This window comes from Vulpes vulpes, chromosome 7, assembly GCF_048418805.1.
Source record: "Vulpes vulpes isolate BD-2025 chromosome 7, VulVul3, whole genome shotgun sequence".
Lineage (NCBI taxonomy): Eukaryota > Metazoa > Chordata > Mammalia > Carnivora > Canidae > Vulpes > Vulpes vulpes.
The window spans coordinates 9657114-9682473 of NC_132786.1; the positions used below are offsets into that span (position 1 = coordinate 9657114).

Genomic DNA, 25360 nt, shown 5'->3' on the forward strand with positions numbered 1-25360 from the left:
TCGCAGGGAACCCTTCCAGAAAACTGGAAGCTCCAGGGCGGCCCTGCCCGGAGCGAGACCGAGGGCGGAACCCCAGGTGAGGGCCGCTGTGGGCGCCGCAGGCAGCTCCGTGCGCCGCCGAGTATTTACTGAGCGCCTGCGCGGGGGGTGTGAGCTGGGGGGGGGGGGACAGGCCTATCAAGGTGGGGAGTGCGGCCGGATCGTGCAGTTCACGCACAGCTCCCACCTTGGCGTGGCCTTGAGCCCCGGGTCTGTGCCTCGGGGGCTCCTGCTCGGCCCGCGTGCTTTGTCCCCCCCCCCCCCCCCCCCCACGGCTCACATCCTGCCCGACAGAGCCCTTCACCTAAAACCCGGCTCCCCACCCAGCGCTGCGGACGGGAAGGGGATAGAGCACGGGGGAGGCGGGGGGGGGGGGGAGGGGGGTGGAGAAGGCAGGGGGAGGCAGGTGGCAGAGCACAGGGAGGGCGGGGGGGAGGGGGAGGGGGCGGAGCACAGGGAGAGGGCGGAGCACAGGGAGGGGGCAGAGCACAGGGAGGGCCCTGGGCGGGTGATGGGGCGGAGCACAGCGAGGGCCGGGGGGCGGGGCCGTGGTGGCAGGGATCGGAGCACACAGGAGGGAGGGGAGAGGAGGAGCACAGGGAGGGCCCTGGGCTGGGGGAGGCAGGGGGCGGGGCACAGGGAGGGCGGGGGAGAGGAGGAGGGGGCGGAGCACCAGGCAGGGCGGAGGGAGGGGAGGGAGCACACCGGAGGGCGGGGGGAAGGGGGCGGAGCACACGGGAGGGCGGGGGGAAGGGGGCGGAGCACACGGGAGGGCGGGGGGAAGGGGGCGGAGCACACGGGAGGGCGGGGGGAAGGGGGCGGAGCACACAGGAGGGAGGGGAGAGGAGGAGCACAGGGAGGGCCCTGGGCTGGGGGAGGCAGGGGGCGGGGCACAGGGAGGGCGGGGGAGAGGAGGAGGGGGCGGAGCACCAGGCAGGGCGGAGGGAGGGGAGGGAGCACACCGGAGGGCGGGGGGAAGGGGGCGGAGCACACGGGAGGGCGGGGGGAAGGGGGCGGAGCACACGGGAGGGCGGGGGGAAGGGGGCGGAGCACACGGGAGGGCGGGGGAGAGGGTGGAGGGGGCGGAGCACACGGGAGGGAGGGGGCGGAGCACACCGGAGGGCGGGGGGAGGGGGCGGAGTACACAGGAGGGCGGGGGAGAGGGTGGAGGAGGCGGAGCACACGGGAGGGAGGGGAAGGGGCGGAGCACACCGGAGGGCGGGGGGAAGGGGGCGGAGCACACCGGAGGGCGGGGGAGAGGGCGGAGAGGGTGGAGGGGGCGGAGAGGGTGGAGGGGGCGGAGCACACGGGAGGGAGGGGGACGGAGCACAGGGAGGGCGAGTGGGAGGAGGAGGGAGCGGAGCACAGGGAGGGTCCGGGGCGGGGAGGGGGAAGGGGCGGAGCACACGGGAGGAGGGGGGAGGAGCACAGGGAGGGCCGCGGGGGCGGGGGGGGGACGAGGGGACGGAGCACAGGGAGGGCGGGGGAGGGGAGAGGGCGGAGCAAGGGAGGGCCCAGGGCGGGAGGGGGGCGAGGGGGAGGGGGCGGAGCACAGGGAGGGCCCGGTCGGGCGGGGGCGGGGCTGAGCACGGAGCCCCGCCCCCGAGCCCCCACCCCCACCCGGGCGCCGCCCCCTCCCCTTCCCCCGCCCCCTCGCCCCCCTCCGGGAAGGCCCCGGGCGTTCCCTTTTCCTCCTCAGGCCGCCTGCGGGGCTGCGCCGAGTGGCGACGGGTGCGCCACCTTGACACAGCGTCGCCACCTAGTGACAGCGGGATGCGCTGCGGCGTCCGGACGCGGAGCCGCCCGCCCTTAGGGGCTCGGCCGGTCGGGTCAGTGCGGGAAGGCGTCGCGGTGGGCAGGGGCCACGCCCAGGCCCTGCGGGGGGGGGCGGCGGAGGGTGGCCCTCGGCTCGCCCGCTCCCCGCTCCCCGCTCCCCGCTCCCCGCTCCCCGCGGCCCGAGGACGAGGACGAGGACGAGGACCGCGGCCTGGCCATGGCCCCGGGGGACTTCCGGGGGGCTCGCCCACGGCCGCGGGTCACTGCGAGAGCAGGCCTGGCCCGGGGGAGCTCGCTGTCGGCGGAGCCGGGAAGGGGCCGGGCCCGGAGGAGCTCCTCAGGGTCTCCGAGCCCGCGGCAGGCCTGCCCTCCCGAAGTGCCAGCGCCAGGGGACAGCCCCGGAGAGCCCGCCCCCCCCTCCCCCCGCCGCGCAGACGCAGCGGACGCCCCGGACACGTGCCCGGCCGCATGGTTCACGTGGGCAGACTCCGGGCCCTGCTTTTAGACGCCCCCTGGACCTCACGACGGGTTCCTCGCATGCCCCGGGCTGGCTTCGTGGAGGGAAGCTGCCACCGGCAGAGAACCGGGTGGGAGCTCAGCTTGGGCCGCTCGCTGCTGGATGAGGGGTGGAGGGAAAGGGAAGGTCGCTTTATTCTGGAAGCCGGCAGCTGGGCCGCCGCTGGACTAGTCTCAGCACCTTCGCCATCCCCTGAGGGGTGAAGCCGGGGGGGGGTTGCAGGGGAGGGAAGGCGGCTGCACGCTGGAGAGGAGGTGTCCTGGTCCTTAGTCCCATGTTGTCGGCATGACCCCGAGCAGACTTGCTGGTGGCTGCGGCCGCTGATCTTACCTTCCGAGGTGGTCTGGAGCTTCACCCCCCCGCCAAGGCCTGCAAATCTCAAAGTTCTGCGGCCGACCAAGGGACTTCGGTCCGCAAGCACCGAGGCCATAAGCTTGAAGCGAGGTAACCCTTAGGACTGGTTGGCATGCTGATACAAAATCTCCCACCCTTTAAGGGAGCAGCTGCATTCCAAACACTGTCCTCCCAAGGGCTGATGACCCCCTTCCCTGCGTGAACTTGAACTGAGAGAGAAAGAAAATTCTCAATAGGCACCACTCAATAAGCCCTGCAGAGAGAGAGCCTTGGCCTGACTGCTGGGGTTCCTCAGATTTAGAATATGGGGTATTCAGCACCTCTTACCCACAGCTTTGGACCTTCGCTGCCATTCTTGGGCAACAGGAGAAACACCCCACCCATATAGGAGAAGTGCAAGTAGATGCAAAGAATAGATGCAAAGATAGATGCAAACTGAGGACAGAAAGGGCAGTCAGAGCTGCCATGGCTGTTTGTGCAAGTTGCTCACTGCACAAGGGCACCTGATGGGGGGTGAGGGGTGAGAGGTGGGTACCCGGCGCTGGGATCTGGATCTCAGCCCTTACCTGACCACAAAGCCCCACAGCCTGGCAAGGGCTGTGGCTGCCCAGAGGAGGGTGAGGACTCTTCAGATGCCCCGAGGGCATGCCTTTTCCTTCCTGCCACCCTTGGGGAGTTTCATGACGACTTTGGTGAAAAGGCTCCTGCGTGGAGCCCCAGCCCAGGATTCTTTGGTTTCTATGGGCCACAACTCCCGTCACTTCTCCCACAAGTAGTAACTCCCTTGGAGGTACACAGTGTGTTAGCTGGGGGTGCAAACTTTTCCAGTGTTTGTGGTCTTCATCGGGGGCACTGCTGAGGAATAATGTCAGTGCTCTTGCAGAAGCCTGGTATTTGGTTATGAGGTTTTTCAGGCAGAAAATATGTATTTGCACTGTTCTCTTGACTCTGACCTGGTTCCTTAAACCAAGCTGTGAACAGCCTGCCCTCATTTCTCTTGTTCCCAGAATACTTTTTTTTAAAGATTTTATTTATTTATTTGACAGAAAGAGAGAGAGTGTGTGTGCGCGCGCGCGCGCGCGCGCATAAGCAGGGGGAGGGGCAGAGGGAGAGGGAGAAGCAGGCTCCCCGCTGAGCAGGGAGCCCCGATTCCATGGGAGGGGGTTTCCGTCCCAGGACTCTGGGATCATTACCAGAGCCCAAGGCAGACCCTTGGCCAAGTGAGCCACCCCGGCATCCTCCCAGCCCCCCACCCACCATAACACTTTAGGCAAAGACACACCATTAGACTGAAAGGTCATGATAGTCCCTGTGGACAGAGATTAAGGTGGGCCCAAAGGTGGATTTATATTTCTTCCATCTGGTCTATAAAATCTGAGTGCTTAAGCACTTTTTGATGTTTGAAATGGGTGAGGTATTTCCCCCTGACCTACCAGAGGACCAGGTAAACATACGCATTTCCTAAGGCTGATGCAGGAAAGTACTAGGTAGTCCCAGGTGGTGTGGACCACAGAAACGTCCCACCTCACACAGCTGGAGTCTTGAAATCCAGGATCAGGCAGTCACCAGGGTTGGCCCCTTCTGAGGGCTATCAGGGAAAACCTGCTCCTTGCCTCTCTCCCAGCCTCCAGTGGTTTCCTGGTAATCTTTGGTGTTTTCTGGCTGTAGATACGTCACACCAGTCTGCCTTTGTGTTCACATGGTGCTCTCCCAGTACGTGGGTCTGTGTCCAGATCTCCCCTTTGTTAATTTACAGTTCTACTGAGTTAGGGCCACCCTAATGGCCTCACCTTGACTAATGGCATCTGGGTGACCCGATCTCCCAATCAGGTCACATTCTGAGGTTCCGGGGGTTGGGATTTGCACGTAGGAATTTGTGAGGACATAATTCAGGTGACAACACCAAGAACTGCAAACAGGACAGCACTAAGATCCGCATATTCTACTCACTGCCATGGTGACAGGAAAAGGGATGTTGGAAGGAAGGGCAAGTTCAGCTCATAAAAGCTGTGAGCAGGATGCCTGGGTGGCTCAGTTGGTTAAGTGTCTGCCTTCAGCTCAGGTCATGATCTCAGGGTCCTGGGATCGAGCCCCATGTTGGGCTCCCTGCTCTACAGACAGCCTGCTTCTTCCTCTCCTGCTCCCCGAGCTTGTGCTCTCTCTCTGTGTCAAATAAATAAGTAAAATCTTTAAAAAATAAAAGCCACAAGTAAATTTTTCTTTCTGCATTAGGTTTGTATCAGGATTGTGTCTTATCTGCAGGTAACCAATAAAATCTCCAAGTCAGACAGACAAGACAAGCCAGTCTCTTACTCCTGTGTTCCCAGACTGTAAAGAAGAGGAGGGGTTTCAAAAGCCAGGATAGAGGATCCCTGGGTGGCTCAGCAGTTTAGCGCCTGCCTTTGGCCCAGGGCATGATCCTGGAGTCCCGGGATCGAGTCCCATGTCAGGCTCCCTGCATGGAGCCTGCTTCTCCCTCTGCCTGTGTATCTGCCTCTATTTCTCTCTGTGTTTCTCATGAATAAATAAATAAAATCTTTAAAAAAAAAAGCCAGGATAGAGCCTGAGCTGCCTCCATGGCCAGGGAAATGTATGTGTCTAGAAGGCCTGGCCAATCTGGACTGCCTGAACCATCATGGACCTTGCAGATCGTTATCCCTTTGGCTTTTCAAATCATAAGTTTTCTTAATCATCATTGTGAAGTGTCCTTAAAGTTAACAATAACTGCTTGTTGTAGTTTAAGAGTTTTGCTTGCAGAAATAACTCTGGCTGCAAATCAGTGTTTATTTTTACTTTTTTTTTTAAAAGATGTTATTTATTTGAAATAGAGCACAAGCCAGGGGCAGAAGGAGAGGAGAAGCAGACTCCCCACCAAGTAGGGAGCCCGACATGGGGCTCGATCCCAGGACCCTGGGATCATGACCCGAGGGCTGACTCTGACCCAGGCACCTTTGCAAATCAGTGTTTAATTCTTGAGCATGTGGCCAGAATGACTATCATGCTATCTGAGTCATGGTGTTTGAGTCATTTAAATCTGTCACATATAAAGTCATCCATAAACCCAGTTTGGGGCTCTGATGACACAGATGGAGAACAGTCCGCCACCAATGGCCTGTGAAAGCTTCATGGGCAAAGATGCGGTGGAATCAATAAGCCACTAGTTAGAGCTTTGTCCTGTAGACCAAAGGTCCTTGCGTTGCTGTTCGTGGGTGGCCTTCAGGGAATTTGTGACCCCCCTGAAAACTGCAAAAATACACGTATTTTACTACAGAGAGGAAAAGACTCCCAACTTTCATCAGACTCTCACAGGAATCTATATACAAATCAGTTAAAAACGTCCAACCTTCCTGACTGTCATGCCCTCACCCATCTTTATGCTAAAACAGTAAATCCAAGTTTCTTCTAATGTGTAGGTGTTCATCATGAAATTTAGAATTGTTAGCGAAGGGAGCAAGACCTTTAAACTTGACGGTGATCAGTCTCCCGGTTTGGACCTTGAATTTCCTGTCAGGGTTTTATATATATGGATTTATAATTTAGAATGTGCAGGGTAGGTTCTTGTGGACGTGAATTGGCATATGATGTGGTCCCCTGTGGCCTGGGATCTCTGATGGGTCCCCACTAATAGAAATGTCTATTCCTTTAGGGAGAAGCAAGGACCTTGATGGAGCCCGTGGACTTGGTTCCAAGACTGTCAGGGACATAAGACCCTTCCCCAAGAAGTTTGCGTCTGTAGAGGGTTTTGTTCATGTCAGCTAGAGTTGTGTGGCAGACGACTTCTGCTTGGCCAAAGGATGCGTATGTTTGTAATTAGGACAGAAACGAGTCCAATATAATCTGTCTCTCTGTGTCTCTCTCTATCATGCTCTTACTTGTTTGACCCTCCTCCACCAACTCTACCCTATTACATATGTATGATATTATATGTATGTATAATGGATAGTATTCATGGTACACAGTAGAGAAAGTTCTGTCTGCATTATAAAAAGGACAACCAAATACCAACTTTTAAAGAAACAAAATAGGAAATTTTAGCAAACTGTTTTAACTGTTTTCTTTAGTAGATTTCCTTCACAGCCAGAGATCTTCAATAGCCTCCCCATCAGACATTACTTCTTAACTAATGGGTTTGACTTTTACTTTGGGGAGAGAAGCTTCTTTTTCTCTACTTGCTTGCATTTTTACTTCAATGTCTTCTAGAAGGCTTGGGTCATTTTGATGCACGTGTACAGTTTCCCAAGATCTCCGCCTTACTGTGTGCTGTGACTGTCTCCCTCTCTCTGGCCTTCCCTCTCCTTGTGTTTGACAGGCTGGCAATCATATTAGGCTCATTACTATGCAGAACTGTACACCATCTGCCCAAATATTCTAGCTGTTTGGGAAGCGTTTGCACAATACCACCAACAGGCAGTATGGCCTAATGACATGCCCGTCCCTGGCAAAGCCTTATGCAGCAGGGTTAGCATCAATGTTCTTCCTGTTGTGTGCTCCTGGTCTCTGTTAAATGCCTGTGTTGTTAACCTGGGCCTTGGAAGGTCCTTACAACTCCCACTTCCAGGGCAGTGAGGGGACTTCAGGCTCTTTCTGGGCCGTGGTAGGTCAGATATGAAGAGTCTACACCTTGAGGGTGGTCACAACAGGTGCAGGAGAGGTTGGCCCAAGTGTCCATGGTCGTGCAATGTCCAGGCTGTGGGTTTCCCCTGAGGGGGAACGGCTCGGTCTGTGGGTCAGAGGTGGGGTCAGACTCTGTCAGACTCCTGAGGCCCTAGGGACACATGCTTTGGATTAAAGCCTGAGGGAAGATCTGGCTGTGAGGTGTTCTGGTATTGGGACTGGCAGGGAGGAGTGGCCATGACGTGGGGACAGCATGTGGAGAATCCCTGAATTCTGGGGCTGTTCCCTTGTGAGGGGAGAGGGTGTCCCTGGGGAGTCGCAGTGCTTATGCAGGACCCTCCTTTCTCTCGCATGGACAAGTTCTTGAGTGTTCGAGGCCCTTCAGATATCTGAGACAAGTGTCGGGAAGCAGGCCCACCTATCTTGAGGTGAGCAGAGGGGGTGGAGGGGACGTTTAGAGGCAGGTGAGAGGGAGCCATCACAGAAGCAGAACAGGACTGAGAAGGACCAGGGCCCAGCAGGGCACGGAACTCTAAGCTTTGGGCAGGCGACCCCACACCTCAGACAGGGACCCCATGCCTTGGACAGACAGAGGCAGCCAGGTCAGTTCAGTTCTGATAGAGCCAATTTCAGCCCAACCCAGGGGAGACCGACCCCCAGCTGGTTATGGGGTTGCCAAGGCCTTGTGTCTGGTCTTTCATCCTGAGCAGCCCAGAGCTGCCTGTCGGCTCCAGCGCTGCTATCTAGCCTGGCATCAAGCGGCCCTGCTTCCCTGGGGGCACCCCCCTTTTAGATCCAGGTGGACCCAGAATCAGGCTCTTGTCCTCCCTGAGCTCTGCACAGTCTAGCCTGGAGTGGGTAGTCAGGGCCGTGCAGAAAAACCCCCTCACATCTTCTCCGTAGCGAGTTACCCACCGGGCCCCGGGCACAGGGTCCAGTAGAGGGGCTCTTGACTAGGGTGTGCCCCAGCAGCGCCGGCTCTGAGTGCTTAGCCCAGGGGCACACTTACCTAGACTGTACTGTGAGGACTGAGTCCCCCTGGAGCCGAGCACCTCCTCACGCCTGCTCCAGCCAATGGATGGGAATAGTCTGATTCGCGGTTAGCCATCTTACTCTCCTGTTGACTCGACACCAAAAAAGAGGATTTTCTGCTTCTTTCTCTTCGCAGGACAGTTGGACTTTTTGTCCTGAAAATGACAGTGTTCCTAGCCCCAAGGGAGAACTGAGTGTCTTATTTTTAAAAGCCTTGATTTATAAAATAATCATAGCACAGGAGATTTGGGATAGAGGAGGGAGGACTTGGGATTGAGTCCAAATAACAGCCCAAGGCTGGAGGATACTGGGTGAGGACAGGTGTTCCCACAGTGCCAGAGACCTGCTCCCAAAGGGCAGGGTGGCGGCAGGGCCTTCCAGGGGCAGGAGGGGGCGTGGGGGGATGAACAGGCATGTGTGGAGGCTGCCTCTGCATCGTGCAGCTCGGGAAGGCCGGCCAGGAAGAGGAGTCCATGACACTCACACACAAAGGTTGTATTAGGGTTCTTTAGAGAAATAGACTCAATAGGACATACCTTGGAATTTCTCAGCCTCTATCATTGGGTGAGCCAATTCCTCATACATATTGTAAAGGATTATATTTATTACAGGATATTAAAAGAAGTAGCTCACCCAATGATAGAGGCTAAAAAAAATCCCAAGATCTGTATTCAGCAGGCTAGAGACCCCGTAGGCCAAATTTAGGGCCTCCTCACCAAGGTGCTCCTGGGCATTTGCTCTCAGACCTGGTGATGAGGGTCTCCCCCCAGCCCATGGGAGTCTTTTACACACTTGTGATATGAGGTGATGGTTGCTGCTTCTCTGAGTCTCATGTCCCCTGCCTCCCCCTAGTCTCCCGGTGCTTGCACCTGCCGGCATCCAGATTGTTTCAAGTGCTGAGCCCAGATGCATAGAGAGTAGCCACGGTGGGAACCATGGGGCTGTCATCCACAGGAGGGTTAGGTCCACCCCAGATGTTACCGAGGGCTGTGTATTCACACACACACACACACACACACACACACACACACACACACACTAGTTGCTCATGATCCAACATGCATGCACTGCTTTCCATGGGAACAGTTCTAGGGGTGGAGCTCCCAGCAAGAGAGGATCTTTGTTTTGACTTGCAAGCAGGTAGCTGATGACTCAGGGAGATGTTTTCCTGCTCTTCTAGAAGTCTCCTTGGATGAGTTTGCGTGCATCCAGGTGGAATGTTTTTTCAGTCCCCGTTGCAGCTGAACCCACACACCTGACTAAAAGGCACTTTTGTCCCTCCATCGGAGCCATGTTAGGCTCTCCTCTGCCCAGCCTAATGCAGGCAGATCCTCCCCTTAATGAGGCACAAACTGGACTGCCTGTCACTCCCAACTGATGGCTAAGGTCTCAGAGAGCAACAGAGACAAGGCCAGGGCTGCAGAGTGGGTGTGCGGCCAGAGGAGCTTGAAAGTGAGCCTGCTGAGTAACTGGGCCAGTACCTCAACCTCAGCCCATCTCCTGACTCACATGGACCAGATCAGTGAGAGTGGGGGGTGAAGCCTCTAGGGCACTGAGGTGTGGGGTTAGGCCGGCCAGATGCGGGGAAGGAGGGAGAAGAGAGAACTTTGGGAGTCAGAGTTGCGTGAAGGCATCCTGGGCAAGCTCCTCCAGCTCTCCAACTGTTTCCTCACCCCTACAGTAGGAATTCTAGTGCCTTCCTCACAGTTATGACACAGTAAACAGACACAACAGCTGAATGCGATGTACAAACTTGATTGCATCCTGGTTTGAAAAAAATTGGGGCAATTTAAATATGATCTTTTTAGTATCGTCTAGTATGGAGTATTTGTTCATTTGTTGGTTCGAGAATGGTATTATACTCATATACTCATTTAGGAGAACAAGAATTCTTTTCTTTTTTAAAAGATTTTATTATTTATTCATGAGAGACGCACAGAGAGAGGCAGAGACACAGGCAGAGGGAGAAGCAGGCTCCATGCAGGGAGCCCCAGGCGGGACTCGATCCTGGGACTCCAGGATCACACCCTGGGCCGAAGGCAGCCGCTCAACCACTGAGCCAGCCAGGCGCCCTGGAGAACATGAATTCTTAGGAAATGCATGCTGAAGTATTTAAGGGCGAAGTTTCCTGAGGTGTGCAGTGCACGGAGATGGTTCAACAAGCAAAAGCGTGTTTGCAAGGAGACAAAGACAAAGCAAATATGGTGAAATGCTACCTGCTGAAGCTAGGAAGAAGGTATTCAAGGGCTCACTGTTTATTCTTTCCATTTTTTTCTTAATGTTTAAAATGTGTCAAGAGTTGGAGAGAGGGACACCTGAGTGGCTCAGTGGTTGAGCGTCTGCCTTCGACTCAGAGCCTGATCCCGAGGTCCTGGGATCGAGTCCTGCATTGGGCTCCCAGCAGGCCGCCTGCTTCTCCCTCTGCCTGTGTCTCTGCCTCTCTCTGTGACTCTAATGAATAAAATTTGAAGAAAAAACAGGGGAGAAAAAGAATAAATGAACAAGGTATGCCAAGCAGCCTACACAGCGCCCATTCGGCAGTATTGTATAAATATTCACTAAGCCACTGGGGGTGACAGCAGCCAAGAACCAGAGACGAACATGCCAGAGTCTGTTCTGGGAATACAGCAATGATTTCTAGAAGGCCAGAGACAAACACTAAACAGCAAAACAAGTTTGTGAATTTGTTAACTAAGCTAGTGCTGAAGTGCTCTGAAGACAGTCCCCAGGTGAGGGACAGGGGACCAGGGGGGTGGGAGTGCCTCTGACAGGTGGAATGTGAGCTGAGGAGAGTCTGTGCCAGGGAGCTGGCCATGCAGAAACTACCCCCCCGCCATCTGTGTGTCCAGGAGCCCTAGAAGGGCTCAGAATGTCGGAGGGGACATCAGCCAAGAGCCTGTGGGAGGGGGGTGTTTGCTTCCTTCCTAGGAGAAACCAGCCATGCTTTAGTTTATGCTTTTATAACTCTTGGGTCTGTTCAGACAAGTCAGATACCATCACTGTCCCTGGCCCAGTGAACTCCATGGTGTGAGGGCAGGAAGGAGTGACAGGGTGCCTGCGGAGCCACTTCCTGGAAGCCGCCCATGATCTGGAACTGGCCCCAGAGGCAGTCTCAGTGGCCCTTTACACAGACCATGAGACTGGTAAAGACACTTCTCGGTAACGCGATTAACAAATGGAGGTGTGGTCAACTTCATAACTAAAGAAATGCAAGTTTTGTATTTTCACCCAGCAGATTGCTAAAGACTGAGAAAAATCATATCAGAGCGCCTGGGTGGCTCAGTGGTTGAGCGTCTGCCTTTGGCTCAGGGGGTGATCCTGGGGTCCTGGGAGTCTTGCATCGGGCTCCCTGCAGGGAGCCTGCTTCTCCCTCTGCCTGTGTCTCTGCCTCTCATTCTGTGTCTCTCATAAATAAATAAATAAATAAATAATCTTAAAAAAGAAAAGAAAATTGATAATATCCAGTGCTGGGGTGGGGGTGGGGCTTTGGGGAACAGCCCATCATCTGTGGTTCCTTTAGTTTCTTATATAGAATTTGGGGAATTTTGACCACACTTGGGCTCAGCAGTTCCATTTTGAAGAAGCTGTCCTGAAGATGTCATCAGTTGGATTTTTAAAAACAAGGCACAGGGATGGCACTGAATTATAACTGTAGCTTTTGCAGTGATTTTGCAGAAACAGGACTGCCTGTCCAAATGTCCGCCGGCAGGAGACTGCTTGAATACATGATGTCTGCGTATGGATTTAATATGAGTAAAGTTTTGGAAATATATGTATAGGGCAGCCCTGGTGGCTCAGTGGTTTAGTGCCGCCTTCAGTCCCGGGCCTGATCCTGGACACCCCGGATCGAGTCCCACGTCGGGCTCCCTGCATGGATCCTGCTTCTCCCTCTGCCTGTGTCTCTGCCTCTCTCTCTGTGTGTCTCTCATGAATAAATAAATAAAATCTTTAAAAAAAAAAGGAAATATATGTATATATAATAATGACATAGGTAAGATAGGCATAGAAAAAATCCGGAAGACTCTATATTGAAATATTAATAACAGAGATGTCTGGGGCATGAAATCACTTTCCATAGCATGTATTTCTGTAATATTTAAATTTTGTATCACAAGCATGTATTGCTGTTATAAGCAGAAAAAAAAAAAAGGCTTTTGACGTGGGAGAGAAGGATGGAAGGAAGGATGACGACAGCAGACAGTGGTTCTCCTCTGGGGGCAGCCAGGATCTGACCCCAACTTGAAACAGCTGGAGAATTCATCTGCCTTAGGGCCTCCCACCAAAGTTGTCAGTGGCCTTCTGACGACAGCACCTGCAAAGCTGGGCCTTCTCCCCAGGGAGCCCCGCCAAGCCCAAGGCAGCCAGTGGTTGAATTTGGGCTTTCTGCCACTTGCAGTCGGGAGTGGCCAATGATGTCCTAACTTGAGGTAAAGAAGGGAGGTAGGGGGAAGATAGTCCAGGGGCTCTTGGAATCCACACCTGTGGACAAGCAGGCTCTAGGAAGGGCTGAAACCAGGGAAACTCCAGGGACCTGAGGAGGGGTTTGCGGGTCCTCTCCCCAGGGAGTGGCCCTACTGGAGTTTTGACAGCTCCTCTCCCTGGGTCTCTCAGATCAAGTGCCAAAATTCCTTCGAGGGACAGTCTGATTGGCCTGGCTGTGTCGGCCACAGGGTGGGGGTGCAGTGGGGGCGCAGAGACCACCTGCATCCGTCCAGGGCAGGCAGCCATGTGGACGGGTGACTTGTTTGCTGTGGCTGCCTGCAGTAACACGGTGACACAGACTGAGCCGCTTAAACAACACAAGCGTGTTATCTCACAGCTCTGGAGGCAGGAAGTCCAAGGTCAGGGCGCAGGCAGGGTTGGTTCCTTCTGAGGTCTGTGGGAAGAGAATCTGTCCTGGGCCTGTCTCCTGTCTTTGGGGGCTTGCCAGTATCTTTGGCCTTCCCTGGCTGGTAGACACATTGCCCTGATCTCCACCTTCATGTTCTCACAGCGTGCTCCCTGTGTGTGTGTCCCAACATCCCCTTTATATAAGGACACCCCTCATAATGGATTACGGAACCAGCCTACTCTGGGAGGACCGCATCATCAGTCACTGCCCTAATTTCAAAGTCACATTCTGAAGCTTGGGGGATTAAGACTTTAACATATGAATTTGGGGCAGGGCAGGGTGGAGAGACAAAACTCAACCCATACGTAACTGTTGTGGTCCAGATCCAGAGAAAGATTTGGGCTGCAGGGAGAGCTGGAGGAGAGTCAGTGACCTCCTGGAGAGTGAGAAGCCTCTGGGAGCAGATGGGAAACCAGCAGAGTGCAGTGTTAGGAGAGCCACAGACCTGTGGCTTCTGAAGAAATCCGCTGGATTTGGTGATGCGTGGTGCCCTTCACAGGGAACATGTGGGTGGACTCGCCAGGGCAGAAACGCTGCAGTGGTGTAGGAGGGCTTGGGATATGATGGAGTGGAGAAAGTGAGTGTTAAAGTATGTTGGGTGTGCAAGGAAAAAATAAGTGTTACCTGGAGGAGATAGGGACCAAGGAGGCATTTACAACCTGCTCGTGTTTACTGACGATGGGAAAGAAGCTGTAGAAAGGGAGAGACTAAAGGGGAGATCATCATTGTGCCAGCTCACCAGAGTGTGCCCAAGCTGTGAACCCACAGGCCAGGGACCCTGCTCAGTAAATATTTGTGAAATGCAAGTGTGCCTGCACACAAGAGGAGACAGGATCCTGAAAACAGATTCGAAAGACTGGGCAGGGCCACATTTTGAGTCCACTGTAGCTTCTGCTCCCACTTCTTGCTGCCAGTGTTGACTTCACTTCCAGTGCTGTTTGATGCCAGTGCCAACCGTGGTCCAAATTCAAGATGGAATGTAGATGCCCTTGGGCGCCTCTGAGTCAGGAGCCCAGCCCAGTTCAGTGAGCTGTGGCCAGGGGAGCCAGGCTCTGGAGTATCCCCCCACAAGGTCACAGTAGCGTGTCTAAATTTTAAGCACATTGTGTTTTCCTCACTGACTCTTTCTGAGTCCAAACACCTGGAAGGTTAGAGATCCTTGATGTTATAAACTATTTGATAATTATTATCCCAGGAGGAGATACGTAAGGAGGAAGGCAAGTCAGGGTGCTCCTCTCCTAGCTCCAGGTCACAAGATAAATACACAAGCAGCCAATCTCAGCTTGGACAGTGACTACCTCTGAGAGGTAAAAAGGAGAGTAGGGACCTTTCCTTTATTTTTTATACTTTATATACTTGTGAATTATTTTAATTTTTACAATAATCTTTATCAGCTCTAAAAAAACCTTATAATATGCCATCTTTTTAAAACTGGATTTTTATTTAAGAATACACATAAATACATTCTCTTTCTAGAAAGTGGAAACATTACTGATAAGATTAAAATCTACACTATCTCCTCTGCCAACCCCCCAATCTGCAGCAGAATCCACGATTATTATCACTTTGATGCATATCATTTCACACCTTTAAAATGTATTTTCATGCATGGATATGTCCCCACATTAAATATATAGTCCAGATTTCTGAAGGGATGAAACATATTTTCATAGAGTACTTTTTTCCCACTGGACTTTTTCTCGCAATTACTTGTCTTCAGGGGCCATCCTTTCCTAGTATTCCAACTCCCGGTCCTCCCTTCCTTCCTTCTCCCCTAGGAGTAACAAGTCCATGGTCTTAACAAATGCTGCTCCTAAAACCAATCCAATAGAAGTCCCCGGGGTAAGGTGGTCAGATTTAGCAAATAAAAATATAGGATGCCAGGGGCACCTGGGTGGTTCAATCAGGTAAGTGTCTGACTTGATTTCAGCTCAGCTCATGATCTCTGGGTCATGAGGTCGAGCCTCATGTCCTTGGGCTCTGTGCTCAGCAGGGAGTCTGCTTCTCTCTCTCTCTCTCTCTCTCTGCCCCTCCTCCACTCTCTGTCTCTCTAAAATAAATATCTTAATAGGTGATAGATTAAATTTTAAGCTCAGATAATAATTTTTTTAAAGATTTTATTTATTCATGAGAGACAGAGACAGAGGGAGAAGCAGAGAGGACTCCATGTAGGGAGCCTGATGTGGGACTCAATCCGCGGTCTCCAGGATTACGCCCTGGGCCGAACGCAGGCGCTAAACCGCTGAGCCACGCAGGGATCCCAATGAATAGTTTTTAAATAGAAGTACACACAGTGCTTGGGATATACTAAAAAGTATTGTGTTTCTGAAATTCAGAGTTAACAGAGTGTCTTCTGTTGTTTTCAGTCCGACCTTAGGGTGCTTGTTAAAAATACCACTGGCCTCATCCCCTTGTGAGATGCAGTAAGTCCGGGTGAAGCCCAACCAGGAGTATGTGTACTTTTAAATGGTATTCAGGTCACTAGGCAGGCTTGGGAACCCTGTCCTGCACATCAGGCTGACTGGCCTCCAGGCTCCTCTCCCTGTGAAAATACATCTTCATGCTTATTTATCCCTACTACCCTAACTCATTAAAAATGAGTTTTTAGTGAGTTAGGGTAATAGGAGTCATGCCTCCAAGAGTGGCTGTCCCTAGAGCTTCTGTGGGTGGGGAAGGCCTCTCCGCTGTGGTGCCTCTTCTGCACTGCACGGTCAGGACAACCAGCTCTGCTGCTGTTCCTCAGGCCGCCCAATTTCTTTTGGACCCGCTGATTTTTTTTTTTTTTTAGGTCCCAGGATCTGTTATACAGACTTGGCCAACAGCTCTCAGGCTATAACCCTCAAAATCAACAAAATGGCAGAGGGCCGTGGGGCTGGGGACAAAAGAAGAGGAAGGAGTCAGGCGGGGCTCTGGGTTCGCCCGCAAGCCCCCGATTCCCGTTCTGTGACCCCCGACGGCCGGCCCGCCCTCCCCCCTCCCCGCTCCGGCCCTCCCCCCTCCCGCCGCCAGGTGCGGGCGGCCCCGGGAGCCCGAGGGGCGTGGCCAGCAGAGCCCGCCCAGCCCGTCGCAGCGGGGGCCCTTGGGTGGGCGGGGGAAGCGGGGGGCGTGGCCTGGGAGCTTGACCCGCCTGGACCAATTCCGACCCGGGAGGAGAAATTGACTGGCTCCGGGGCTCAGGTGCGCTCGCTCGGCATCTCTCGGCCGCTCCGCTCGCCGGATGGAGCGGGCCCAGGCGGCTGCCGGAGGAGACCGAGCCGGGGCCGCGCTCCCAATGGAGCCCTTGGGGCGCCAGGTGCCCGGGCCGGAGCCGCCGCAGGCCCCCGCGGAGGAGCGACGGCCCGACAGTCCCGAGAGCAGCCCGAGTCCGGCCCGGGCCGCAAGGCAGGCGGCGGGTGCGGCCCAGGACCTCTCCGGCGGGAAGCAGGTGCCGTCGCCGCGTCCCGCGCGCCTGCGGCTCCCGCCCCCCGGCCTGGGCTACGGCGCCTTCCGCCGCCAGGCGTCCGCGGGCTCCGAGCCGCCGTCGCCCGGCCCCGCCGCGGCCGAGCCGGTGCCGGGGGAGCCGCCGGGCGTCTGGGCCCCGGTGGAGCTGCAGGTGGACGTGCGCGTGAAGTCCGTGGGCGCGGCGGGGGGCAGCCGCGCGCCCTCGCCCGCGCCGTCCACGCGCTTCCTCACCGTGCCGGTGCCCGAGTCCCCCGCCTGCCCGCGCCGCGCCTTCCCCGCGCCCCCGCTCCTGCAGCGGCCGCCGGCCCGGCCCGAGCGCGGCCCCGACGCCGAGCCCCCGGGCGCCCCCCCGGGCCGCGGCCGCTGCCGGGAGCCGGGGCCACGCGGCAAAGAGGACGCCGCGCTGCTGCCGGGCGCCGACCAGAAGCTGCCCCGGGCGGTGGAGCTCGTAGGTAAGCGCGCCCCGCCCCCCGACGGCCCCCAATGGCGCCCCCCCCCCCCCCCCGGCGGCTCCCGGCGCCCCACCCCCCCGACGACCCCCTGCGCCCCGCCCCCGCGACGGCCCCCTGCGCCCCGCCCCCCGACTGCACCCCTGAGCCCCGCCCCCCCACAGCCCCCCGACGTCCCCCTGCGCCCCGCCCCCCGACGACCCCCTGCGCCCCGCTCCCCGACGGACCCCCGATGTCCCCCTGCGCCCCGCCCCCCGACGACCCCCCGGCGCCCCGTCCCCCGACGGCCCCCCTGCGTCCCGCCCCCCCGACGGCCCCCCGACGTCCCCCGGCGCCCCGCCCCCCGACGACCCCCGGCGCCCCGCCCCCCGACGTCCCCCTGCGCCCCGCCCCCCGACGACCCCCGGCGCCCCGTCCCCCGACGGCCCCCCTGCGCCCCGTCCCCCGACTGCACCCCTGAGCCCCGCCCCCCCCGACGGCCCCCGGCGCCCCGCCCCCGACGACCCCCGGCGCCCCGCCCCCGGCGCCCCCCCCCGACGGCCCCCGGCGCCCCGCCCCCGACGGCCCCCCAATGGCGCCCCGCCCCCGGCGGCCCCCGGCGCCCCGCCCCCCGACGGCCCCCCGGTGCCCCGCCCCCGACGGCCCCCCAATGGCGCCCTGCCCCCCGACGCCCCGCCCCCCGATGGCGCCCGGCGCCCCGCCCCGCTGCCCGGGGTCGGCCTGGCCCGCACCGCCGGAACTGCGCTGCGTCATGGCGATGAACAGCTAAAATCTCTTCCCCCCCAGCCTCCCCGCGAGGACTCTCACCTCCCCTCGGAGTGTGCGTGCTCGGTGGAGCAGGAGGGGGAGGTTTCCAGGGGCCGGGCGCGAACCCGGGCCCCTGACTCCCGGCTCTCTCGCAGACCCCGGCTCCGTCTTCCCCCTACGGCTGTTGAGGAGCCTTTGGCCCCAGACACTCCCCGAATCACTAGCTGCTGCGCGGGGGCTCGGGCCCAGGCTGCTGGGGGCGGTGTGGCGTGGAGGGGGCCAGAGGAGGGGGGCGCTGGGGGAACCAGGAGGCCGGAGGGGCGCCCGGGGGCTCACTTGGCTCTGCCTCGAGTCTTGACTTCAGTTCAGCTCAGGGTCGTGAGATCGAGCCCCTCCCCAGCTCTCTGCTGGGCGTGGAGCCTGCTTGGGATTCTTTCTCCCTCTGCCCCTCTCCCCTTAAAAAAACAAAGAGAAAAAGAGACTGGAAAAGAGGTAAGGAGTCCTGGACAAGGAGCCAGGAGGGAGCGGTGGGTGGACTTGGAGCCATGGGCAGCCTTCTCCGAGTAAGCGTGGAAAATGAGTGGGATTTGGGGGTGGCGGAGGCCACTTCTACCTGGAAACCTCGGGAACAGAGGCCAGGACACAGAGTGCCAGAAGCTGGGCCAGGTGAGGGGAGGACCAGGCCAGACAGGCCACAAAGCCCAGGGTCTCTGCTGTGTCTTAGTCTTGTGTGGCGTTCGCGGACACGAATCACTTGGGCTTTTGCAGGGTTTGATGTGAGCGCATTTTCTGAATGATGGTATAGTGCCCTTTTATTTTTATTTATTTATTTTTAAAGACGAGAGAGAGGCAGAGGGAAAAGGAGAGAGAATCTTAAGCAGGCTGCACGCCCAGTGTGGAGCCCCCCATGGGGCTCCATCTCACCTCCCTGAGATCGTGACCTGAGCCTAAACTAAGAGTCGCAGGCTCACCCCCACTGAGCCACCCAGGCGCCCTGGTGATGTGTTTTCTATCGCTGCCGTAAAAAATTGCCACAAACTTCGTGGTTTTAAACAACGCAGATTTATCATCTCACATTTCTGTAGGTCAGAAGGCTGATGTGGGCTCACGGGTGTAAAGCCAAGTTGGCAGCAGCACTGTGCTCCTTCCCGGGGGCTCTGGGGGGAGATTCTGTTTCCTTGCCTTTTGTAGCTGGAAGACTCTGCATTCCATAGTTCATGCCTCTCAGAATATTCAAAGTCCGCAATGTTTGGCTGATTCCTTCTCCTGCCCTCTCTGGCTCTCCTCTTCTGCCTCCCTCTTCTGTTTATAAGGACCCTTGTGGTCCTGTGAGGCCTACCCAGAAGATCCAGGAAAAATCTCTGATAAGCAACCTTAACTCCAACCAGAACCTTAAGTCCCCTTTGCCACGTAACCTAACTTACTCATAGGTTATGGGGTTTAAGACATGGGTGTCTTTGGGGGGAGAACATGATTCTTCACAATGAATCTACAGCTCCGTGTCCGATTAATTCAACCGCCTAGGGGACACCTGGGTGGCTCAGGACATGATTCCAGATTCCTGGGATCGAGTCCCACATCAGGATCCTTACATGGAGCCTGCTTCTTCCTCTGCCTGTGTCTCTGCCCCTCTCTCTGTGTCTCTCATGAATAAATAAATAAAATATTTTTAAAAAATTTTGGGGATCCCTGGGTGGCTCAGTGGTTTAGCGCAGCCTTCGGCCCAGGGCGTGATCCTGGGGTCCCGGGATCAAGTCTCACATCGGGCTCCGTGCATGGAGCCTGCCTGCTTCTCCCTCTGCCTGTGTCTCTTCTTCTCTCTCTGTGTCTCTCATGAATAAATAAATAAAATCTTTTAAAAATAAAAATAAAAAATAAAAAAATATAAAAAATAAAAAATAAATTCAACCGCTTAGGACTAAAACAGCCCAAGGACAGGTCAGCCTGCGATGGAGCCAGGAGGGCTATGGGCAGGGAGGACTCTGGAGCTGAGAGGGAGAACAGAGGCTCCGGGAGGAGGTGTCTTTCGGAGAAAGTGGGGCGGCCTAGGAACTCCAGAGGTAGTTAGAATCTTGGTGGGATTGGGCAGGAAGCATGTGCTCAGTGCTGGGTGCATGGGAGAAATGGGACCCAAATGGGAGGGTGATGCCCAGCATGGTCCGGTCCAGCTGGAGGAGCAGGGGGTTTGTGGTAGACTGCCCTGGAGGCGATGGCACGAGAGCAGACCCTCACTGGCACGAGCCCTCTGAGTCCATCCGTGCCAAGCTTTGTATTTGGAAGTTTCCATTATTTTTTTTTAAGATGCCTCCCCTCACATTGAATAGCCTTTAAGTCCTACAAAACCTGGTTCCACCCTGGGCCACCGGATTTGACTAAGAGGAAGCAGTGTTGCAGCCACGGGTAGAGAATGTGGCAAATTTTAAGATGGACTGGCAGCTGGAGAGTAAACAGGGTGTAACATCAGGGATGTCATTCCAAGATTTGGGAAGGAAATTGAGTGGAAGCCAGAGTGGGGCTGAAGGGAGGGTGCTGGAGAGAATAGGGAATGTGTGTTATTCTTCCCGTGTGGGACCGGGTGTGTTCGCAGCCACGGAGATTGGAAGCTGGGAGAAACAGGGTTGAGAGGGGACTCGAGCTTTCTCTGTATTGCCATGCTTATGTAAGGAGAATGTCTTGGCCTCCCTGTGAAATTCGGAATTGCTTTTGCAAGGGGGCAGGCGGGGCTTCCTCTGCCTGGAGGTTGGCAAGGTGTGTGGGGCTGCCTAACCCACTGTATTTCTTTTATCCATTCTTTTCTGAAAGGCCAGGGCTGAGTTCAGTGTCGGGTCACGGTAATTCTACTGACCGAGGTGATGGGTAGATTTGTTTTCCTTTTCTTCTCCAGGCCTTTTAGTTCTGCTTTTATTTTAAGACTCTCAACTTCTATGTATCTTTTATTTATTTATTTTTTAAATCTTTTTTTTTTTTAATTTTTTTTTTTTATTTATTTATGATAGGCACACAGTGAGAGAGAGAGAGAGGCAGAGACATAGTCAGAGGGAGAAGCAGGTTCCATGCACCGGGAGCCTGACGTGGGATTCGATCCCGGGTCTCCAGGATCGCGCCCCGGGCCAAAGGCAGGCGCTAAACCGCTGCGCCACCCAGGGATCCCTATTTATTTTAATGCTTTTTAAAAAAAAAAAAAATTCATTAGAGACACAGAGAGACAGAGACCCAGGCAGAGGGAGAAGGAGAATCAGGCTCCATGCAGGGAGCCCGATGTGGGACTCGATCCCCAGACTCCGGGATCACTCCCTGGGCTGAAGGCAGGTGCTTAACCACTGAGCCACCTGGGCGTCCCTGTATCTTTTACTCCAAGCAATTTCAAATCCCCTTTTTTTGGTAGCAGCTCCATCGAGTTGTAAATCATATAACGGTACAATGCACCCCCTCCTAGTGTAGCATCCAGGGGTCAGCAGTACAGACACAGAGGTGCACAATCATCCCCAGTCGGGTTCAGTGTGTTTTCAACAACCTGAAAAAAAATGCTGTACCTTTTAGCCATCGACCCCCCAACCTCTCATAGGCAACCCATCTGTGCACTTCCTGTCCCCATGGGTTGGCCTATTCTGAACACCTCCATAAATAGGCTCCTATAATGTGTGTCCTTTTGTGACAGGCTTCTTTAGGCCTTCTTTTAGGCCTAAAGTTCTCAGTGTTCAGCCACGTTTCAACATGTACCAGCACTTCCTACCTTTTATGGCTGAATATTCTGATGGATATACCACATTTTGTTTATCCATGTATCAGTTGATGAAGATTTGGGTCAAATCCCTTTAAGAAACCAATTATCGGGATCCCTGGGTGGCGCAGCGGTTTAGCGCCTGCCTTCAGCCCAGGGTCTGATCCTGGAGACAGGAGATCGAGTCCCACACCAGACTCCCTGCATGGAGCCTGCTTCTCCCTCTGCCTGTGTCTCTGCCTCTCTCTCTGTGTGTCTCATAAATAAATAAAATCTTAAAAAAAAAAAAAAAAGAAAAGAAAAGAAAAAGAAACCGATTATGTATTTAAAAAAAAACAAACAAACTCCAAAAAGGTCACAGATGGAATGTGACTCTTCATCTAGCAGCATAACACACTTCCCTGTTCAGTCTTTGAAGCAAGTGGTTTTTTTTAATGAAAATGGGAAATCAGGGACTTCAGAAGTGCCTATGCTTTGAAAGTTGAGTTATGATTGAAAACATGTTTTATGAAAAACCTTGGAAATGTGTCCCAGCTCTCTTGATGTGTGTGTTGTATGTATTCATGTGAAGGTATATATGAATATGCATGTGGTTTTAAGAATGGAATTAATCTTTTCAAAATAATAAAGTGTTTGCTGGAGAAGTAACTTCTGCTGTTTCAGGCTTTGGCAAAACTATGATGATTGAGTTCTAGGGACCCTTCCGCTGGATATGTGGCATACGCAGCCCTCATCCCTGAGATGTGGGTCCTACATGCCCTGGCAGCCAAGTGTCTGGGAAATTTAAATTGTACCTGAATCTAAAGAGAGGCCTTGGGGCGCCTGGGTGGCTGTCAGTTAAGCATCTGCCTTGGGCCAGGTCAAGATCCTGGGGCCCTGGGATTGAGCCCTGCATAGGGGGAAAAAAAAAAATCCCTGCTCAGCAGGGAGCCTGCTTCTCCCTTTCTCTGCCTGCCGCTCCCCCTGCTTGTGCTCTGCTCTCTCTCTCTCTCTCTCTCTCTCAAATAAGTTTAAATTCTTTTTTAAAAAAAGTAAATAAATAGACTTCCTCTTGCATTAATTGATTTCATGCTTCTGTGTCCTGGCAGAGATCAAATTCAGGAGCGCTCGGTTCCCTTAGATGTTTCCGGGTGGGTAGCTGCTTAGAACTGCCGATGGCCGGGATTAACCATTTACTGTGTTTTCTTCTCCTTGTTCTCGCCTCTGGGCTTCCTGGTTCCTCACTCCGTCACTAGAGCAGCATCTGGCATTCGAGTATGTTCTCTCTCGGAGCCTTCGCCAGCGCCTTTCCTCCTGCCTGTCTCTGGAGATCCTTTCCTCTCTGCAGCCTCATTCCAGCTCTCTGGTCCCTGGGCCCTTGAGCGGCTAGTGACTGCCATCTGTCTACTGCTCTGCCACCTGCAAAGCCCGCCTGGCCAGATGCCTATGTACAGTGGCCGCCCCCCCCCCCCCCCCCCCCCCCCCCCCCCCCGTGATCTGGAGAGATAGAAGAGGCAGGTGATTGCACTGTCAAAAGGGGCAAACACCAGGGCAGCCCAGGTGGCTCAGCGGTTTAGCGCCACCTTCAGCCAAGGGCCCAATCCTGGAGACCTGGGATCGAGTCCCACATCAGGCTCCCTGCATGGAGCCTGCTTCTCCCTCTGCCTGTCTCTCTCTCAATCTCTCTCTGCCTCTCATGAATAAATTAATAAAATCTTTTTTTTTAAAAAAAAGGGCAAACACCAAAACGTGTGTGGGGAGGCCCCCATCGAGTCAAGACTTGAACCCAAAAAAAAAAAAAAAAAAAAAAAGACTTGAACCCAGGTCTGTGGAAGTTTAAACTGGACCTGCAGGGATCCCTGGGTGGCGCAGCGGTTTGACGCCTGCCTTTGGCCCAGGGCGCGATCCTGGAGACCCAGGATCGAATCCCACGTCAGGCTCCCGGTGCATGGAGCCTGCTTCTCCCTCTGCCTATGTCTCTGCCTCTCTCTCTCTCTGTGACTATCATAAATAAAAAATAAAATAAAATAAAAATAAAAACGAAAACGTGAAAAAAAAAAAAAACTGGACCTGCAATCCTCTCTTGTTTGGAACTTCATCTCCTGGCACCGTTTTGAGTTCAGAGGCCTTGCCCTGTCCTGGGTGGTGTTTGTTCCTTGTGTCTGCTGCATGTCAAGTGCTCAGCAGATGGTTGTCAACCAATTGTTTTTTCTTTTTCTCGAAACAGACTCCCAGGTCTTCTGGTTATTTGAAAAGCTGAGTATCTCCTAGCATTTTTCTCCCAAATAGGAAGGTCTAGCCTGAATTGAGTAGATTTTCATGGTGTCTTGGGCTGGGGGTGGGGGGGTGCTGGTGTATGGGCCACCATGGTTCTGAGTTGGGTGTGGTTGGGACTGGCTCCCTCTAACCTGTCTCTCCTGGTTGTCCCCTCCCCCAGGGCTGCCTATGTACATGAAGTCCCTGCGCTGGGCCCTGGCGGTCATGGCTGTGTTTCTGGCCGTGTCCGCAGTCGCCATTGTGGCTCTGGCTTCTAGAGCAGGTATGGTGCCTCCTCTCCTGTCCTCCTCTGTCTACCACCAGGGCATCTAGTCCTTATAGCGGCTTGGTGACAATTAGAAAAAGACATCCCCACTGGACAGATGTAACATGAAGACATGGGGCTCGGTGAGCAAAGAGAAGGAGAGAGAGCTCCTGTCTCCCCCGGACATGGCCCAGTGCCCTGACAAGCAGAGGTTGACAGCGGCCTCCCCGGGGGCGGGGGCCTTGGTGCACTGCACAGGCTCTACAGCCTGCCCAGGGCTCTGCCCACCCTGCTTGCCATCCCGTGGCTTGCCAGCCCCATGCTCCAGATTTGCCCCCTCACTCAATACGGTAGTCAGATTTTGATTTTTTTTTTTTTAACATGCCTACGTTCGGCTCTTCAGAGTGGTCTGTGTGCTTGCAGGGGCCAGGTGCCAGCCGTGCCCCCAGGGCTGGATGTGGTCTGAGGAGCACTGCTACTACCTCTCCACCGAAGCTCAGGCCTGGGAGGCTAGCCAGGCCTTCTGCTCGACTCACCATGCTACCCTCCCACTGCTGAGCCACACCCAGGTGAGGAGGGGGCAGTGGGCAGGGGGAGGATGGAGGTATCGGTATAGAGCACAGATTCCTAGCGAAGATCTAGTCCAACTCGGCATTACAGAAAAAATCACCCAGGCCTGGGGAAACAAAGCAACATGCAGGAAGACGGGACATCAGGGCTCCAAGGTCTTCAACTTCCTCTTCATTCTAAGCAGTAGAGGTGGTGCTGGGCAGATGGGAGCAGGGATGCTCCCACCCAGCCTGTGGCCACACAGTAAACAGGGAGCAATCCCTCAGTCAGTGGTTCCATAAATAGTTATCGAGCACCTACGCGGTGCTTGGCACTGGGGATTCAGCGATGATCCAGATCCCCCAGCCTACATCTCACACGGCTCACAGAGCAGTGAGTGAGGCAGATGTTAAGCAAGAAACCAGAGAGGGGCACCTGGCTGAAGGGCTCAGTCGGTAAAGCGTCTGCCTTTGGTTCATGATCAGGTCATGATCTCAGGGTCGTGGGATCGAGCCCCCTTCTGCCTCTCCTCGTGCTTGTGCGCTTTCTCTTTCTCTGTCAGACAAAGAATCAAGTCAGAAAGAAAGAAAGAAAAACAAAGAAAGAAAGAAAGAAAGAGAAAGAGAAAGAGAAAAATAAAGAAATCATAGAAATAGGTGTTCAATCATGATATTGATCTGTCCTGTGGAGAGGTGTGTGGTGCTCAGGGCACATGACAGGAAGATGTGAT

General features: G+C 55.0%; 1 protein-coding gene across 2 annotated transcripts in view; it reads left to right on the forward strand.

The window, feature by feature from the left end:
- KLRG2 (killer cell lectin like receptor G2) overlaps positions 1 to 25360 on the forward strand; it is a 33650-nt gene continuing 8290 nt past the window's right edge. Inside the window, exons 1-4 of one of the 2 annotated variants that reach the window (XM_072762907.1) lie at positions 1 to 76; positions 16012 to 17116; positions 23998 to 24099; positions 24505 to 24650. In XM_072762907.1, the coding sequence (XP_072619008.1) occupies positions 16441 to 17116; positions 23998 to 24099; positions 24505 to 24650 (924 nt within the window). In that variant the 5' untranslated portion in view covers positions 1 to 76; positions 16012 to 16440. Of the gene's footprint in view, positions 77 to 1719; positions 1869 to 16011; positions 17117 to 23997; positions 24100 to 24504; positions 24651 to 25360 lie in introns of those variants that run through there. The other variant, XM_072762906.1, reaches the window with a different exon arrangement.